Genomic DNA, 19,821 nt, shown 5'->3' on the forward strand with positions numbered 1-19,821 from the left:
TTCTTGAGAAACAGCAGTTTACTCTGAAAGATTTCCAGGAATAAAAGTCTTTTCTTTGTAATGTGATTCTTTAATAAGAGGTAAGAGAAGAGTGACAGTTTTCGTACCTGTTACTTGCTGCTGACATTGTATGCTGGGAAGCTCCCCGAGCAGCAGGCAGTGTATCCACTCCAGCAGAGACCACCAGAGGGAAACTGGAGCTGTTTCCCTGGACAACTCAATTTTTCCAGTCCCACTGATTCCTGGAGCGTTTCAAACATGCCAGATTTTACTCCAGCAGAAGTTAGTTTGTTTTACCCCTCAGACTACTTAACCTCAAATAGGGGCAAATATCACTTAGTAGTTAAAAAAATCCAGATGGTAACAAAAGGGTGTAAGTTGAAAGATTACTTGTGCATAATTCTTTCCTTTACACTGTCATGGAGATGGGAAATATTCAGCTGAACTGTGCCAGGTTCCTTCTGCTCCTCCCCATCCCCAGCTCTGCTGCACTGGCGGCTGGGCAGGGCTTGGGAGAGCTCTCGCAGGCTGCTTCCTATATGAGTATGCTGATGTTTACAGTGTTCCTTCTCATGCTGTGTGAATGTGTGTGTTAATGTTTCTTCTCCCACTAACTGTGCTGCATTTTCTTTCTGCCTCTCAGTGGGGAGAACTCGTCTGTTTTGCACTACGGCCACGCCGGAGCCCCGAACGACAGGACTATTGAAGATGGAGACTTGTGGTAGGTGAAGGGTTTGAGTTTGTTTGATATTTCTGTTTCACTACTGCTGTTTCCATACAGGAATTGTATGTACTCTTGGAGCTAGTTAGTAAAATGATGGCTGCATAATGGTCAAAGTTGAAATCTTTAAAACAGAATGTAACACTGTGTGCCAAATTAGTCTGGTTTCCTCCAAAAGTGCTGTGTACCTGCATCTACAGTTGAAAGGGTGAAGGAGATACTGTTTTAAAACACTTCTGGGCCAGAGGCACTTAGAATTTAATTTAAGAAATGGCTGTATTCTAAGTACAAGAGTAGTTGCAAAATTTGGCACCTGAGTTTGCCCTTGAACCTCAAATCCAAACCTCAGCTCTGATGGTGGGGTGGAGGATCATGAGAGCATTGACTGCTTTTAGAGAATTGCATCAAATTGCAAGATGGATTAGACCTCACAAGTGCTTGTGTGCACCCAGGCACCCTGACCTGAAAGTAGACTTTGGAATGTGTGAAGAGATCGAACTCATCTCAATCCAGGTTAGGGCAGGGTGCCTCTAGTTCTGTGTTGCGCCAAAAATTTCTGTAAAGATTTTGCTTAGGGTTTACTGTTGCCATAATACAGCTGAAAATACCATAAGTTTTTTTCTACTTGCATTACGTGCCCACCTGCTTTGCAGTATCACTGCAGGGTGAACGGAAGCACCAAATACATTGCCATAAATTGAAAGACACACCTATTAGTGTGGTGTGGAACATATCAGATTGTAACTTTTGTGCTTCACCTCTAAAGATGTTGTTCAAAAAGCCTGCATTTATAAAAATGCAGAACTAGTTTTGGAGGATTTGTATTGGATTACCTTTGTAGCACATGCAAAAAGGGTGTAGGTGTGTGTTTTCACAGTGGAATGTAAACGTGTGAAGAAAAGCAAATTAGTACTATCAGTGATAAGCTCAAAACCTATTATGGAAAACAAATTGAATCTCAGAAGTTAAAAAATATGACTTATTGGGTAATGTTCTAGGCACATCTGCAGGTGCTACAGAGTGAACTTGTGGAATTACAGATAGGTACTTTATTTATAATACTGTAAAAACTTCTAAAAAGGCTTCTTGTACAAAAGTTTATGTACTGTCTTCATCTGTGGTTAATAGCTTACTAAACCCATCAAATACTACTGTTAATTTATTGCTTTAATTTATGATTATGTTGTGTTTGAGTAGATAATATGCTGTAAGGTTTTTTTTGATCAGGCAGGACACACCACCATGATATTGTATCAGCTGTGTCATTCAATTAAATTTAAAAATAAGGTGTGTAGCCTACAGGAAACATCAGCATATGTTATTGAGAGAAGATAGGCCACGATGCATTATGATATCCTGTATTTGAAATTAAGGCCTTTAAATGGTGAGGGAGACCTCAGGGTGAAGGATATATGTAGGAACCTTTTAGTTGCAGTCTGAGGGCAGTTTGGTGGGTGGCTGTAGTCCTTCCTAAACCATGAGAGCACATCCAAGACTCTTCACAAACTCTTATTTCCTGCAGTATTGGCAAAATTTGAAATATGTTTGGGTTTTATTAGCCTCATATCTCTGAACGTCAGGAAAGCCTCATCTACCAAATGCATTGATCACTTCAGCATTTCAAGGCTGCTGAGCAGCAACCCCACTTTGTAACCATCTCCACAAAGAAAACAAGATTTAATACAGTTTAAAATAACCTCTTGTTTAAACGGTCCAGTTGCACCGTGGTGTTGATGAGATGGAGTTTGTCAGGTGTAGATTGGTTTTAGCAAACTGCTGCTCTGTGTGCATGAGCACCTGCCCGGGCCTCAGTCTCTGCCCCTGCCTTCCCCCCTGGCTGATACACAGTCACACTCTGCTCCACACAGTTTCCTTGGTATTTTTCTCAAGTGAAAATAAAAAAGTAATAAGAAAAAGTAATTTAATTTCTGTAAAGACAATTTAAAAATACACTAATTTTCTGCAGTTAAAAATGGTGCTTCGGAAAAGAAAAAAAAAAAAATCTGGAGGTGGCTGCACTATCAGCATACAAATAATGCCAGGGCACTGCCTGGGTGGATTCACTGTGTGCTTTTACAAGGTCTAATTTGGGTGTAGATGGGTGTGTGTGCATACAGAGCAGGGCATTAAAACCACAGTGTGCTGATTTGTGTGTGTGTGTGATATATGTGGCTTTCAATTAAGATTTTTAATAGCTACGGGGAGCCCTCTGTTGGATAATCTCAGGAAGCCCTGAGCACAGGGAGAAAATAGGCTTTACTTTTGGTGAAAAAGAGGTGGAAGTGTTTTAAGGGTTATTTCTATTTCCTGCCAGTATTTTGGCATAAATTTAATTTAACAATTTATGTACTTGTATGTAGCAGAATTGGGAGATTGGGTACTTGGTATGATTTTTATTAAATTCTTCAGTAGAATTTCATGTCTTTTTCTTAACATTATTTAGTAGATGTTAATAACATTCAAGACTTTTACAGAAATATACTGCTCAGGTTTTTTATGTACAAAGCAGTGCAGTGCAGCATCATTAATAAGTCAACAAAGCACCTGAATAATAGAAAAAATACTTTTGGAAGACTAATGCTTTACTTCTGTGAAATGCTTGAGTGCATGCACTGTTTGCTCTTTTAAAAATGTAAGTTACACAGATTTGGTTGTATCAAAAGGAGATCATAGGCCAAAATATTTGTACTGTTGCATTTTTATATCTTTTTTTAAGACTCTTATTCTGACTTTTTCAGAAGCTGTGGCAGGTTTAGAACAGCCTGGTTTTATGATGTTAATTTTTTAAAATTAACCTATATCAAATGGGTTTATTGCTTCTGTAAGAAACTGGTATGGAATTGCCTCTCTGATGTTGCATTATATCCACACTTTTTATAGGTACAGCTTCTGCACTAAATGATCCCAGTGCAAAAGAAGGACTATCAAGAGAATTTCTGGCAGTTCTTGTTAATACAGACTGTCTTGCTAAGCAGGGCTGTCATTTTCAGTCTATTAAATATTAAAATAGCTAACTAGCACAAAGCACTATGATTGATATAGAAAGAAATCAATATTTCTGGAGAAGGTTAGGTGTTCAATAGATACATGCATTTAGCTGGTATGAATATTAAAAGTAAATATTGCAATAGCAACAAGTCATTGTTTTATATAAAAGATTCATGTGCTGTAACATCTGTGTGGTGAACATTTAAATTGTAATGATCCCTGTGCTCTGAAGCAAACACTTTTCCCAAGCAAGGGGAAGGTCAGAAAGGTCATCCAGATAAACGTGCAGGCTGACCATCCCTGCAAACCACTGTTCTGGGCACTTGACCCTTTCACTTGGTATTAAGTTTTTATTTAAACTTCTACTTGGAATGTTTCCAATCACAGCCTGCAGTGATGACCTACAGCCAGGCTAATGCACAAATACTGATTTTCTTCTGTCATCTTAAACCTGTGACAGCTTGGATTGAAACTGAGCCCTGGGCTGAGGTTCACTGCATTGTCTCAGGTATTGCATTACTAATTGTGTGCCAAGAGGCCTCCTGTTTCTGTACTGAGGCTGTAACTGCCTTTGGTGATAGGAAAAGTGGAGTCATAAGCAAAAGAACTTGTAGGTTGCAACTTCCTGCCCTGTACACAAGAGACCTCCAGCATTTCAGATAACCAGAGGTCTTTCAAAGTTTGGTGAGGAGTAGAATGAATTTAAAAGTGGCTACTCAAGAAGACAAAACCCCAAATAAATTAAAGGAGTAGAGGTCTGACTCCCTCCTGTGCACAAACCAAGAGCAAACAGGACTCCTGCTCATGGAGTGGCATCCCCTGCAAGGCTCGTTCTCCCTGGGCAAGTGTCTCGTGAGCTCTCCTTGTGCAGCTGTTTTGCTTTTGTTCACACTGTGGAAAGCTATTGGTTCAATGGTTAGAGAGCTCTTGTGGGAGATGGAAACCTGCTTTCAGCTCTTCTAAACCATCTCTGACTTTGGCTGGAAGTTATGACTTGAATGACTTGACCCTGGGAAATGACATCCAGAGCAATTTCAGTCAGAGCCAGTGTGCTTCTGTGGAAAGTATTGGTCCCAGCAAATCAGCACCTGCCTTCTAGAAAATGAAAGCTTCCTTAAAAATAAAGGAAGCAAACTGCCTTGGGTCCTCCCTTCTGTGTGCTGCCCCTGCCCTGGCAGTGCTGCAGTGTGGAGTCACACCCTGGCTGGGGAGAGAGGAGAAGGGAGAAAACTGAACATCAAAGCAGTGTGGAACAGAGGAAGCCTGGGGCAAGGCAAACATCTCTTCTCACCTCTGTGGTGCTTTGTTCTAGGAACCATCAGAGGTGCGAACCCGAAGTGTATATTTTATGTTTTGATTTTGAGAAGGCATTAAAATGGTAGTTCATTGCCAAAGGCATGTCAGGAGTTGATTGTTCTTTTGCAGTTGATCAGCAGGGCTCCTGCAACATTTGGCAAATGGAAAATGCTTCTATGATCTTAAAATAAGGATTGATTCTTCATGATGAGGCTCACACTTAAATAACAGAAATGTGGGAAAATCAGCCTGACCCCAGATGTAACTGAAGTAGATCTGGCTGTTACCTCAGGAGGTTTTCTGCAGGTGTCACGAGTTGCAGGTCTTGGTCTTTTTATGGCATCTGACAAATGTATCTCCGTGAAAATTCAGCATTAGTAAGCAGCTTGCATTGGCAGGTTCACTGAACTTCAAGCATTTAGTGACATTTTGGCTTTTTTGAAAGTAATGAAAAGAATTGTCCATTCTGCTGAATAGACAGCATTTTTAACTCAGCATTTTTTAATGTTTTGAAATGTCCTCCCAAGTCACAGCGTTGATGACCAGGGGACCCCGAGGCTGTGCTGGGTCTGCTCTGCACACCCTGAGGAAGTTGGGCACTCTGGTACAGTCACCTGTGCCCAGCACTGGCTGGTAGCAGGGGGCCACTGGTCCTCCCTGGAGCAAGGGCCAGAGTGTAGTTTATTCAGAAGGCTTAGGTGAAAGCATAAATAAGGGGAGTACAGTATCAACTGCTTGTGAAGTGCAGCAGACCTCAGAGAGAGACCATTAACCTCATATTCACAATGGGACTATCTATTATTTACAAAATACAACTAGCTTTAAAAGTTTAAATGGAAGCAGGTTGCATCATCAGATAATGTCTTTCATTTTATTTGACTGGTTCTTTTAACACTCTCATAATTACTTATTGATTACTTATTTCATTGAAATAATTTATTGATTTCAGTGAAAGCGTTGGGCAGAGTTCAGTATCCTTGGGGAAACAGAATGTCTCCCGCTGCAAAAGCTTGCTGCTGTTTCCATGAAATGCCATCATTGCCATGGATGACAGTAAAACAAGTGAAAAAGATTTTTGTTGCATTCAAGTACCAGAATTTAAGCACTGGGAAGGTTTTGTTAGTGTCACAAAGCCAAACACATTTGTCATAAAAAGTACAATGCTAGCATTAAATGGTTTAAATGTGTCTTGGCTGTATCGACAAGCACTGTTATTTCCCTAGTCAAATGGTAGAGCTGGGGATATGGAAAGCTGTCTAGTATTGCAAAAAGAGCAGAGTAGTTTAACTCTGAGGACTATTTTTGTTTTTATTTTTGTCCTTAATATCCCGATGCAAAGTTAAAGCATCAGAACAATACTGACGGCAGGGGGCACTAAAATAAGCACTCTCTGAAGGAGATGAGGTTTGTCCCAAGTTGGAACATTGGTAACATAGTGGATTTGCCAGAGCAAAGGCACAGCAGCCTTCTGGGAGCACTGCCTTCACGTGTGTGCTTTTTGCTCAAGGTGTGTCCAGCTTGGGCTTGTTTCCTTCCATTTGGCACTTGTATATAGCTTTTAATATTTTATTTTCATCATCATCATCATCATCATAATTATTGTTATTATTGTTGTTGTTATTGTTATTATTATTACTACTTCTGGTGCTCTCAAAAGATCTTATTTAACTTCTAGCACTCCTCACCTTGTCGTTTCAGGAGCTTTGTTCATCATAGGGAGTTTTTCTTGGCTGCAAGTACAGGTAGTTGTGAAAGGTTGTTCTGGCTGAAGCAGAGAGGGAACATGCTCAGTGTGAGGGGCTTTTTGTTTTCAGTGACTCAAAAGAGACAAAGAAGAGTGTTCAGGCTTCCTGAAGTGGCTGGTCACTCCCAGGTGTGTGAAGGAGAGGTTTAGGTTGGATCTCAGGCAAAGATTCTTCCCCCAGAGGCTGGTTGGGCACTGCCCAGGCTCCCCAGGGCAGTGGGCACAGCCCCAAGGCTGCCAGAGCTCCAGGAGGGTTTGGAGGATGCTCTGGGGCACAGGGGGTGACTCTTAGGGATGGGCCTGTGCAGGGCCAGGAGTTGGACTGAATGATCCTCGTGTGTCCCTTCCGACTCAGAATATCTGTGATGAATATTGCAAAAGGAAGTTGGTTTTTGCAAGGGCTTGGATTCAGTTGTTCATGGTTATTCAGAAGGCTAAGCCTTTTATTAGCTAAAATAGAATTCAATAAATTTGCTAATTTTACTTCTTTGATCTCAAAGCATAATACACAGTTTTGTATAATCAAAAGATTTGTCACTATCTGTATTTATCTTTTATGTATACACACACCCCATGCACCTGCAGGATACATATTGATTGAAACTATATCACCATGTTTATCTTAATATTATACAGTGTCATTTGTAGAAAATGCACTATTCTTTTTGCAGGAAAAAGTGAGTGTATAATATGAAAGGACTTTCTGTGATTACTGAGTGGCTATCTTTTATTTCAGGAAAAGACTGAAAGATTTTCAATAAGTCAACTAAAATACTTAGGTGAGCTTGAAAATTATTACAAAATCTTATTACAAAAGACGATGGAAGTTTGCTGTGCCTCTTTTCCAAACTCCGTTTTTGGAACTCTCCCTATGTTTTATCGAGTTTTACAGTACTAATGCCAACCTATAACCGAAATTCTTTTGTCCAGGTGGGGGCAATGTTGCATTTAAAAAGCAGGAACTCACCAATCTTTTTCCATCAGATAATAGAAGTCCTCCCTTTTCTACCCCAAGTGGAAAATACTGTATTTATTACTTCTTGAAAGCACTGCTTTTAAGATCTCAGGATGTTAATGTATAAGATGTAAATGCTCAACTATTTTAAGGGTGAGCCTAGTATTTTCATTTGGCCTTGTGCATTTTGATGCATTTTAAAGTTCAGTGCTGTAATAATATGCAAAAATTATGGTTAACTTCAACTTTTCAATCTGCAGTTTTGAAACAACTTGTTGTTAGTAATGGTTTTGTTTCTAATAATAATACAAAGTACATTGCTACTACTTACTGGTTGATTGCAAAATCAACTGGCTATCCATTTCTTAAATAATTTCTTTGGCTTGATTCCTCTGGTTTGATTAATATTTACTATTTTCATCAAGTGTAGGTATTTTTCATTTTGTTGTAGCTATAGACTATATTAATTTTATGCTAATCTAGAAAAATTGAATTTGATTAAAAATAGAGAAATGTATTTCCTAGAATTAACAATAATTTTGCTCTAATTGAATGTGTTCTGTTAGTACTGGTTAATTCAGGCTATGAGGTTGCCTGCTGTCAGAAATGTATAAGCCTTTTAACTAAAGCAGAAGTCACCAAGTATTAATAGTGTGTTTGCTGTAACAAATTTTAGCTTTCCTTTAAGTGCTGTGTTATAGTCTGCCTCTTAATTTTGTGCTGTCTGTAGTGTATGTGAAATGTCTTTTTAATTGTCACCTGGGAGTTCTATCTGTCATAGTTTTAGCTTAGCATTCCCAGTGTAGTCTGAAAAAACCTGGCTGCTGTTGGATCAATTTGACCAGAGTGTTCATCTCTTCAAAGAAAACAAGCAGAATAAAGCTTAGTCTCTTTTTTTAATTCTTGATAATTCGATGTTGATCATTTATAAATGCCATTTAGTGTAATCCACTTTTTATGGTGGTCCTTAATACAAACACACGTCAGCTATGACAGAAGTACTCTTGACGGATGTTGCTTGTCTTGGACGGACTTCAGTAGCAAAATCTTTCTCACTGATGTGGGAACTCAGTTGTATAGGTTAAAATACAATTTTAGAGGGAGCTGCCTGGCTTTTAAACCACTGCATGGCTCAGAGGGAAGGTACAGTTAGTCCACAACACTTTGTGTCTCTCCCCTGAACTAGAAATAACTCCCAGTCCTTGTGTTTGGGGCAGTACTGGGTCTTCTCCTGTGTCTGTGATCTCTGATTGTTGTTTGTCAAGGCAACACAGGTCAGAGTGTCCAAAACCAACTGCTGACAGCTGAGGCTCGTAGTTCCAAGTGTCAGCACCCAAGAGTGATGGCCTGTATTAGAAGTAGCAAACTTTTACAATTCACTTTCAGTAGGTACCTTCCACTTCTCAGCAGACATCTAGAAATGGACTGGTTTAGTTAGCTGCAAAATTTTCATAACTTGCTAATGTAGCTGTGTTGTTCTTCCCCTCTGCTGGCATCACACATTCTGGTGAGGAGCTAACGAGGTTTGCTGTTGTCACTTTGATTGGGAAGTACTCAGCTGCTGATACAGGTTTCTCCTTGCATGCTCCCTTCTCTTCCCTGCAGCTCTGACATCCTTGTTCCTTGTTTGAGAGAGTCAGCTGCAGCCATGAATGCCCCAGATACTGCCTTTCTGATGGGGAGGCTCCTACTGGATGGAAACTGGCCAAAACCTGGGGTTTGCTGCCATCTCTGTTGACTTTTCAACAAAAATAGTCTCTGTTAAAAAGAGTACTGTTGCTTATTAAATATACCAGTTAAAAATGGATAATAATTAGGATAGTACAGACAGAAAAAAAAATGATCCATTCAGCAAAAAGACAAGTCAAACAGGTAACCCTTTTGTCAGAACCTCACCTGAGCCCATTCCTGGTCTCTGGTGCCCTGTCAGTGAGGGGCTGGCAGAGGTGTTCCATAGGCACTTCTGACACTTTGCCTTCTGCATCTTGTGGAGCCCCCATTGCTCCCACCTCCTTCTCCCAACCCAGGAGTACTGGCTTGGTGTTCCCAGGTCTTTATTTGTGTGCAGCCCCTCTGTGTCAGAGACATCCCTCTGCTCAGCAGAAGCACTGGGTAGATGGCACTTGGGGGTGAATTTAGCTGTGAACAAGCCAATCAGAGGTTTTTTGGCTCTTTGCTCTGGACAGACATTTTTAAGAGGGCATTCATGCAAACTGCAGGGGGGTGGAGGACAGCTTATATTTGATCATGGAAATTGGTTTATTTAGTGCAGAAGCTTAAGGATCTTGTCATAGATTTCTTCCAGAGATAAATGCTGTAAGCAAGGGACTCCTCCTTAAGCTGTGTATGAAAATAGCACATAAAATCTTGCAGAAGACGTGGGTGTTCACCGAACCAGCTCTTACGGGCAGCTCGTTTGGTGGATTTGGTGAGGTTGAGATTTCATGTCCTGTGGCAGAAATGGATCTGAAGGTCTTCTGCTTGGCACAAATCCTTGTGAGGGAGGACACCCCGCACACTGCTGGAGCAGCAGAGCAGAGGCACAGCTCCCACTGCCACGCTGCTTCTGTGAGCAGTGTCTCTGTGTCTGTGAGAGGAAACCCTGGGCAGTGCAGGGCACAAACACCTGCTGAAGCTTTTTGTTTGGTTGCTTTCTTTCCTTTTTTTTTTTCCTTTTTAATCCAGCTAGCTCAAACTTTTGTGTATTCTTGTTACAGCCACTGAAGTCTCAGTAGTTGGAATTGTAGAGATACAGGTGAGCAGTCCTCTCTCCTTCAAAATTCAGTGTAGGCAGATTTATTTATTTCTGTCACCCTCTTTCTATCTGAGCAAAGCTTAGTGGCATATCTTGTCATCTTCTGCGAGAAAAGTTTGAGACAAGCCTCCCATTACCTTTGAGATAGTTTGGGAAAGCCTGAGGTGAGACAGTGCTATAAGAGGAGCAAAGACAGGAAAGTCATGGAGAAGGTAGACAAGATGAAAAGACATGGTTGAGGGCAAACCCCAAATGTGGGGCCACGTGGTTATATAAGTCAAAGTTAGATGGAGAGTAGTCATGTAGTCATTTTGTGTCTCTGTAACTGCATTACCTGTGTGGCTACAGGCTCTTCTTTTGAACAGGAGGCTTAAACAAAAAACTTGAAGATTTCTTGTGAATACCCAGAATCCCATTTCCTACACAAAAAATATTCTCTTGCATTTTTTTTTTAGGTTATTCTTGACCCCAAGGGTTGCTGATGGCAAAAAGCTGGCATTAAATCAGTGAGCCAAGCCTGGCTTCAGGACAGCCAGTACAAGTTCCCTGTCTGCCCTGTCAGATGGAAGCTGGTCACAGCAGGGCTTCTCTTAAAAAAACCTTCCTGAGCATGGTGGGACTGTGTACTGTCCCAATTCTCTGGTGGAGTTTGCAATGTTATCTTACTCAGTGTTGCTTTTTTAATTGATATCACTTGGCTAGTCAGGATGCAAGTGTATGAAAAAGTGTGTGTCACTGAACTCTCCATCTTCTTCCTTGTGATATCACTTACAATAACTCATTCCTGTGGTGTGCTATTAAAGCACCCTATTTCCAAATCACTTGGCGTGTTTCCAGAATGTATCTCATAGAAATGCTGATACCTAGTTCCCTTAAGCTTGAAATTGCCTTAGAAGTGTTTTACCAAACAAGTGGTTGGGTTTTGTTGGTACGTGAGGATTTAATTGCTGCGTGGAGTGTAAAGCACAGAGCGCTCTCTGCGAACTCGGAGCAGGGAACGCTGAGATCACACAGAATAAACCTCCAGCTGGGGATGACTTGCTTTTAGTGCAAGAAGAGGAGGAAGATGTTGTATCTACCTTTATTCCTGCTGTCCTAGGACTGGGCTGGCACCAGTTCATCTGCGTGGCTGCTCATAGGTATGTTGGTTAATAATGGCTCAAACCCCTAAAACCTCAGTAAATGTGGCTGAGTAAAGTGCACCAGTGCTCACACCTGTTTAGCCTGAGGTGCGAGGAGGGCACGGTAAGATACAGCAATATCAGTTTTCTCATTGCTAGTCTTGCAAACCCACCCAGGGGAAGGGAAGATCTAGTCCTGAGAACAGGAGCTGGGGGGGAAGGACGTGGGTTGCAGGCGGGTGATGCTCAGTGCCAGTGCCAGGGTGCCTTGCACCAGGAGGAGACCCACCTGGGTTTCACCCCAGTCATCGCTCTGCCACATCAACAATGCAGAGGAATAACTATCTTATAACTATGGTGAGGAGATCCAGTTGTGATGTACAGACCAGGCAGATCTGTAGAGCAGGCGAGTGACAGGTTTATGTTCGTGGGAGTAGCTGTAGGCTTCCCAAAAAATGCCTGCGAGAGCTTGTCTTTGGGTTGGGTTGGTGGTTGGATCATAACAATTCATACACATGGCTCAGATATCCCAAATAAAGTATTGCTTCCCATTGTGATATTGGCCATAATTTGCTTCATTGCCTGGCAGTTTCAAATTATTTGACAATAAAAGTGTCAGCAAGCCTATAAAAGTAAAACACATGCTTAGAGGAAGATGATGCTTTATTTTTTAAAAATGGTATACAGTGACTTTATGAAGAAAAGAACCATGACTCTTTATATTCCACAGTGTTCAGATCTAAAGAGTTAGCAAAGTGTTTCATGATGCTTCACAGTCAGAGGTTAAGAAAGCTAAAATCAATATCAAAATACATTTTATTTTTCTTGGCTCGAAAGCCAAAAATGTAACTATAAATTTGCGTTTTGTGGTGCCAATATTCTGTGAAAGTAACGCAGCCATGACTTACTCATCCGTTTTGTTTCAGAGGGACAGGAGGGGAAAGGAGCTTTCCGTGCATCCTGTTGTGTAGTGTTTCAGTTCCAGTACTGACTTACAAGCCTGTATTCACTTTAAAATTGACAGGACTTGAAATATTTCTTCCAAACCGCCCTCCTGGGTTCCTGCCCAGGGAACAGAACCCCAGTGCAGTTGTACATGGAAGGGCTGAGGAGCTCCTGTGAGGAGGGGCACATCCAGCCAAGCCTTTCTGCAAGGCTGTGGCATGTCACACGTTCCTCCTTCTTTTTACCTATGATACTATTTTATGTACAAAGTTATATAAAGTTGTGGTTTCAGGTTTTTCCCTGTGAAAGGAATTAAATGCCCTTAGTCATTTTTGAAGGTGACTTGTAAAAGAGAGGCAGAAGGCAACTTGTTTTTCGATGCTCTTGGCTAACGTTGTATTACTGGTGGGTAAGAAAGGCATTCTGTCAGTAGGGCAGCTGATGGGTTATCTGATTTTGCTTATGCTTTGCATTGTTCAATTTTAGTTAGCAATGTTTACAGTGTTTTGCAATATGTTTGGGAGGAAAGATTATATGTGTACGTAGAACTGACGCCTCCACCAGGAGAGTCATGCCCCTGCTTCCAAGAAGAAGTTTGGGCTATTTTTGCTATGCATCTTTTACTTGTGATGTAGCTTCTTAGTAGTTCTAGGAAATAAATGGAAACAGTAACAAGGAATTTTTTAGAGGGTGCCCGGGTCTTCTGACTGTTAAGTCTGCTTTACACATCGTGCACTTCTCACCCTGAAATGAAGGCAGGTAGGTTTTTGTTGCTTTTGCTCCTCACAAAATGACGCGAAGCAAGATTAACTTCTCTCTCAGAAGATTTAAAAAGAAATTGAGCTGACTTCCTCAGCCTCAAGCTGAATCAGTGAGGAGTTTGCCATACAACCAAGCATCTCTCTTTGGTCAGCAAAACTCCTCCTCCAGCCACCATCCCTTTCAAATGCCTCAGAAATCCGACAGCCTCAGACTCATCATGTGCTGAAAAATGGGGAAAGGGTTGTTCTGGAATGAAACTTCTCATCATTCAACAGAAAACTGAATTCAAAACTAAGTTTTGTAATAGACAACATATACAGTCTGCTAGCACTTAATTTATCTGAAAGGGAAATATGATAGAGTTTGGAGAATATTGTATTATTGCATATGTTATTCTGTCTTAAGCAGTTCTTAAAACGTAAGCCATAGACCAAGATGCATAGAAGGCCTGTTTTCCTTTTTGTGTTTTAATTTGTTTATATTGCTGCTACATTTGATAACAGTCCAAATAACATTAAGTAATGGTTTCTGTACATGACCCTTTTAAGACTGCACTATCAGGCAGGTAATTTTGTACATGCAGTTGAGAACATACTAGAATACACTATTAATATCTTTTTCACTAGCAGTTAACCATCTAATTTCAGGATAAAATAAATGTTTTTTTTCTAAGGAACCTGCTTTTAGAATTTTTTTCCAGTTAATCAACAGGAGAAGATAGTAGCTGTCATACATTTTATTTGACTTAAATGTGCTTCACCACTAACTTTGCCTGGCAGGCAAATATACAAAACTGGGATCTTCTCAGGCTCCCAGTATTTTCTCAGGATAACTACAATATTTGGGCTATTTCCATGTCTTGGGCAACATTTTAACTAATGGATATGTTCCCAACTGAAGTTAAATGGAAGAGAATTCCCTGTAAGAGCCAAAATATCTCCCAAATGTCCCATTTGGTTTGGATGCTTTCTCACTGAAGCGTTCAGGCTGGATGGTGTGTTGTCCTCTGTGGTGGAATTTGAAAGATCATCTTCCCTCATGTCTCCTCTTGTCTGGAAGCCAAGAAACCTGAACAAATGGTGCTTCCCAGGTTGTGAGCCTTGTTTTGGTGTACATCAGCTTTGTGATTTCTTTTTTTTCCATTACTCAGTGCTCCAGTAACTTGAAAAGCTATTTAACAGCCACCGAGTGATGAATGGGTTTGAGAAAATGATGATAATTGTAAGATTAAAGACATCACTAAAGTTTTGCCTCTGGTTAGTTCGGAATAACTGTTTTCCAGGGAAAATATACAAAGCATAGCAACTTCCAGTAGGCATGGGCAGGGAGTTTGGAAGTTGTTGGTCACAGCTTTACTGTCACCATGCTGACTGGACATTTACACTTGTAAATGCAAAAGAGTTGGGCCACAGGCCTGCTGCAGATCCCACAAAGCACCATGCAGCTTGATTTGTGATTTTGAACGGGTCCATTTGGGATGGGTTAAAAAATTTAGAACTGATCTGACATCTGTATCTTGTTGGCACATTGCAGCATGTAGGCATGACTTTTAGTTGCTGCAGCTAGTTTTCTGTATCCATAGATTTTCTATGAGTACCTTTAGTTATTTTTAGAAGCGAGTCTAACCATAAAATCAAACCTTAGGCAGTGTTGGTGGGGTTTCTGATTTTGAAGTTTGGCTGGGCTGGTTTACAGTTGCTATGCTGGTGTCTGAGTGTATTTTTTCACCCTGTGCATCTGACATTTTCTGCCTGTTGTGTACCTTTTTTCAACTCACAACTTTCTGTTCTAACAGTCTGTGTTTCATTTTGAATTGAACATATGTAGTGTTTGTATCAGCTCAGTGTGTACATATCTAACTTTGCAGGTCTCTCTGTAGCACTCTCCCGAGGAGTTTGCTCCTGTAGCTTTAAGCCTTGTGCAGCTCTGCATCTGTAACCACTGGGTTTGTTCCTGAAGTTCCAGTCCTGCAAGTCTCTCTGCAGGTGAACCTTGCCCAGTTTGGGGAGGCTGGCGGTGACTGCAGCAGGGCTTGCACTCAGTGCAAGGATTTGTTCATGGAGGAAATTGTTGGGTGGATTTTAAAATTTCCTGGAGTAAATCTTCCTCAGTGTGTGTCTGTGTATGCAATGCAGCAAGAAGAGTCTGCTGAAATATTCTTTAGCTTTATCCTGGTTGCCCTTGTTTACTCAGTGCCCGTTGCTTTCAGCAGCAGGTATGTTGGAAACAGTGAACAGCTGTAGCACTTTCTGTGGTAGCTTATATTTATCCTTACCCTGTCACATTTGCTGGCTGGGGACGGAGCTGCTCTGCAGAGTTTTCCTAATTACTGCTGTAACTAGGATTCAGTGGCAGAGAGGGTCCCCCAGTGGAGTGGCCCTGCCTTCTGCTTGTGTTGTCTGACTGACCCTGCTGTGAAAAAGCAGCAAGAGGAAGAAAACTCCGAGGTTTTCGAACACAGTGAAGGAAAATCATATTTCTTATGATGGTTCACCTCTCATATAGTTGTTTGGGCTGGTTGGAAGAAGACTTAAATTAGCAGATTTTAACTCTGACTCGTTACCTTAGAAATCATGAGGTCACACAAACAGTGTGTGTCAAGACCAAAGTCTTAGATGTAAAATGTGCTTTCTTGTAACCAATATATGATGAACTAAGGAGATTATTTGCTCAAGTATTGTCTGGTCCAAATGGTTATTTGGTTATTTGCTGATTTCTGAGCCTGCTGAAACCAGTGCAATGCCTTATCAGGTAGGCTCGAGAAGACTTACAAATATCTAACATGGCCCTCACAGGGCTGTAGAGTCCCACTGGCTATTCCTGTAGATTGATTTCTGGCAGCTGAGCAATCTGTGGTGAATCACTGATTCATGTATAGAATAATTATGCTTCTCAAGGGGTAAGGCAGGGGTTTTGTCCCCATAAGAAAAGGTGCCTAATAATATTTTTTCTTCTACCTCTGATGCAGAAAACTGTACTACATGTACTTTTCTTGTTGGATCTTTCCATAATGCTTGTTCCTTTAATTCTTGGTAGGCAAGTTTGTCTTAATGGTAAGTTTACATTGTGAGCAGTGGCAATCAACCTTTAATGGGGACATTGTATTCAAACCATCAGATGTGTTTTGACACTTAGATATGAAAGGCCATAATTTAATTGACATTTCTCTGTTAAGTGGGATTCTAGTTTGGATGTCGGGTGCTTTATGTGCTAGCATTTCTCAGGAAAGAAAAAAAGGACTTTTTCTTTTTTCTGAGAAAAGGTCCTAGAAACTGGAACTGAAGAGGTTGAAGTGGATTCCTCATGTGCTTTTTATCTTCCTTCCTGTGTTCTCTCAGCATTTCCATCCAGGACCAGCACAGCCCTTAAGGGCTATTTAAGCCATATGGGATGCAGATACCCTCCTGCTGGGAGATTCCAAGGGACTCTTGTCTCATTTTGCTGAGGAACAGCGTTCAGTTGGTAATTATGTGGCAAACTACCAAAATGCACATGACTCTTAAGTGCAGAGCAAGAGAAAGGTCTACTATTATATGTTCTACTATTTCTTCGGAGCTCAATTTTCATTTCTTCCTCCTCTGTTTCCTTTTCAGCCTGTTTGATATGGGAGGGGAGTATTACTGCTATGGCTCTGACATCACCTGCACCTTCCCTGCCAGCGGGAAGTTCACTGCTGACCAGAGGGCTGTCTACGAGGCAGTGCTGAAGTCATCGAGGGCTGTGATGAAGGCAGTCAAACCAGGTAAAAGATCAGCACATGCCAGCAGGAATTGCAAAGCTTCATGGCAGCACTCAGGCTGTCAAGTCAATTATGCTTGCAATTCAGAAAGTGCTGGAAAGGAACAAGATGATAAAATTAATTTCTGTGTCTAGGCAGTTCCTGATGTATAGAGGTAGGACACAGAACACTCTCCACAAACTTTTAAAAGTATAACACAAAACCAGTTATTAACAGGATATTTTAATCTTAGTTTTGTGGGGGTTTAATTCCTTTAATCTGGGGGTGACAGTTATTAATTACTTGATTGTGTCTTTATACTGCCATCTTTTTGGGAAGCTTATGCCAAACGCTGAAGTCAGAGTTTGGGTGAACACATGTGCTGTTCTTCAGTTTGTTTCAAGCATTTTCTGTATTTTATGTGTAAGCACAGTAGAAATCTTCTGTTGAAAAAGAGGACGGAGTGTGCATCTTTGGGAAGGATAATTAGCCTTAAAACCCTTTCAAAAGCGCTGGCTATTGGGTACTTCACTGTGTGCCTTTAAATTGCAGGCAAGCTAATTCATCAAATATACCTTTTCATAATTGAAACAACTGTCTGGCTTAATGAAAATCTTATTTTTCTCTGATTCTGCTTTTGGGGCAGCAAATAAATGTTTTAGAGCTAACTGCTGCTGAGATTTTGTGTGTGTCATGGTGAAGGTACTTGAGCATTTCTCAGTATTAGTAATGGAACAGCTTTGAGAGGAATGTACTCAATGCACAAAGCACACTTATCCTTTAAATTTGCCGTTCAGTCATCAGGCCTTGAGTGCGGGGGCTCTCTGGATTGCCAGTCAGAACAGATGCAATTTTCCTGTTATACAAGCTGGCAGCAGCACTGTTTATTTGAGCAGCTTGGAAGGGAGAAATAACACTTGATGCTTATCTGCAAAATGAGAATAGATATTTTGCTTTTTAATAACAGTGTGCGTTCTCCATCATCTGCTGTGTCTCCTCTGAAGAATCTTGTCCCTATTCCTCTTCATAGTTTGCTTTGCATTTCAGTGCCACCTTTATTTTCATGTAACATTTTTGGCAGTATTTCATGCTAATAAGTTGCAGACTGTCTTCAGAACTTGAGAGCTAATACGATGTTGTGCTCAGGATGGTGTAGAGAATTCCTCAGTTTGCTGAACACTTTATTTACAGTGTCAGAAAATAAGGACATAGTAAGTTGAGTATTTCTGAAAGGTAGCTGCGAGGATCTTTTACTGGCTTTGGGAGCTTGAGATTCACAGGCAGAGAAATCATTCTTAACATCTGGCAGAAGATGGGACTGAATTTTCTTGCTGTGCTTTAGTTGCCTTTCCTGTTTGGAAGAATGGTGCAAATATGCATTTACGCTGTTCATGAGACTGGTAATCATTAATTTTCTATCTACAGAAAATGTTCTGTAGACTGGTTCATTGGTTTCTTTCCTTCTGTTCCTCAGAGCAGTGAAATGCAACCTGGACCATTTGCAGTCTTGAATTACAGATCCAGTTAGAGTCCTCCCAACGTGCAAAAAATGTCGCTATCTGGAAAAGTCTGCTTTTTAGGTCCTTTTTAGGATCTCCTGGAAGACTGGTATTCCGAAAAAGAAGAGATGGAAACTGTGGCCTTTATAGCATGGTTAGTGTTACATACTTGTCAGGCTGCTGAGGAAGCCCAGAGCCCCTCCAAGGGGAGGATACAAACTGACTGCATTGTCACTGCTGCCCACAGGGAGACGTTTCAGTGGGAGAGGCAGAGCCTCCTTCTCCTCCTTGAACTAACCAGCTTGTTAACTCATTGACTAAAGCACTAGAATCTACTCCTGGGACTATCACAGAGGGAGCAGGAATTGATGATATGAATTCACCTCTTCTCTCTGTAATACTTTAGGTCTCTGAAAAAGGAGGCCGAGAAGCTTGCAGGATTAGAGGCACTAAATTTAAAAGCCAGCCCCATCGTGTTTCAGTCAGATTTTCTGAATTACGGAGCCCATGTTAATTTTGCTGTTATTTTTGTTTGTCTTCCTTTCCCAGGGTTCCCAAGGTCAGAGGCAGCCGAGTGGCTTTGGGCCCGTGGCAGGAGCCACTCTTGGGCAGGCTGGGCAGAGGGAGTGCACACAGCACGGGCAGCAGCTGTAGGAAATGGGGGTTCTCTCCAGCTGCAGAACTGGGGCCTTGTTTGTGCCTTGTGGCAAAGGGTCACAGAGACATCTCGTTCTTGTCTTCAGGATGTTAATGATTCCCGGGGTCTTTCTCACTGCAAGATAGGGAGCAAGTACTTTAGGGGGAGTCACTAACCAAATACTGGGTTGCATAATTGTATTTATGGAAGGACACACAACTGCTAGCAACCTTAAACATTCTGTATAGATGTGTGTGGTTCAAAGATTTGCATTTATTTTTTCAGTTTGCCTCTCATATGAACCTAATTAACTCTCAAGTGAAGTTACTTTCTGAGAGATAATAGACCTCCTAATACATTTTGTTTATACTTTTATATACAAACAGTTGTCATAATTTTAAAAATACTCCAAAACATTGTATTTCACTGTAGAAAAGCATTCATCTGACTACATCCTGTGCGTGGTCCAAATGTGCAAACAGCTCTAATCATATATATGGGTTACCCTACCTTCCAACTGCAAGAACAGAATTCCTTCTGCAAGCCAAATAATATATTCTGAAAGTTAAGAAACACTCTCTGCGGGATTATAGCCCAAGTTCAGTGCAGTCGTCACAACTCCTGCCACAAATCAAATCTGTTTAAAATAAAAGGGGAGAGAGACATACTCAGTCTTGCAT

The 19,821-nt window shown here is 41.1% G+C and overlaps 1 protein-coding gene across 3 annotated transcripts in view; it reads left to right on the forward strand.

Annotated features, from left to right (window-relative positions):
* The window catches only part of PEPD (peptidase D), a 139,410-nt gene that overhangs the window by 85,127 nt on the left and 34,462 nt on the right, over positions 1-19,821 (forward strand). For all 3 annotated transcript variants that reach the window (XM_017826919.1, XM_017826918.1, XM_017826917.1), the window contains 2 exons: positions 644-721; positions 16,881-17,029. In XM_017826919.1, coding sequence (XP_017682408.1) covers positions 644-721; positions 16,881-17,029 — 227 coding nt within the window. The remainder of the gene's footprint in view (positions 1-643; positions 722-16,880; positions 17,030-19,821) is intronic.

Source organism: Lepidothrix coronata, unplaced genomic scaffold (assembly GCF_001604755.1).
Source record: "Lepidothrix coronata isolate B3197 unplaced genomic scaffold, Lepidothrix_coronata-1.0 Scaffold132, whole genome shotgun sequence".
NCBI lineage: Eukaryota > Metazoa > Chordata > Aves > Passeriformes > Pipridae > Lepidothrix > Lepidothrix coronata.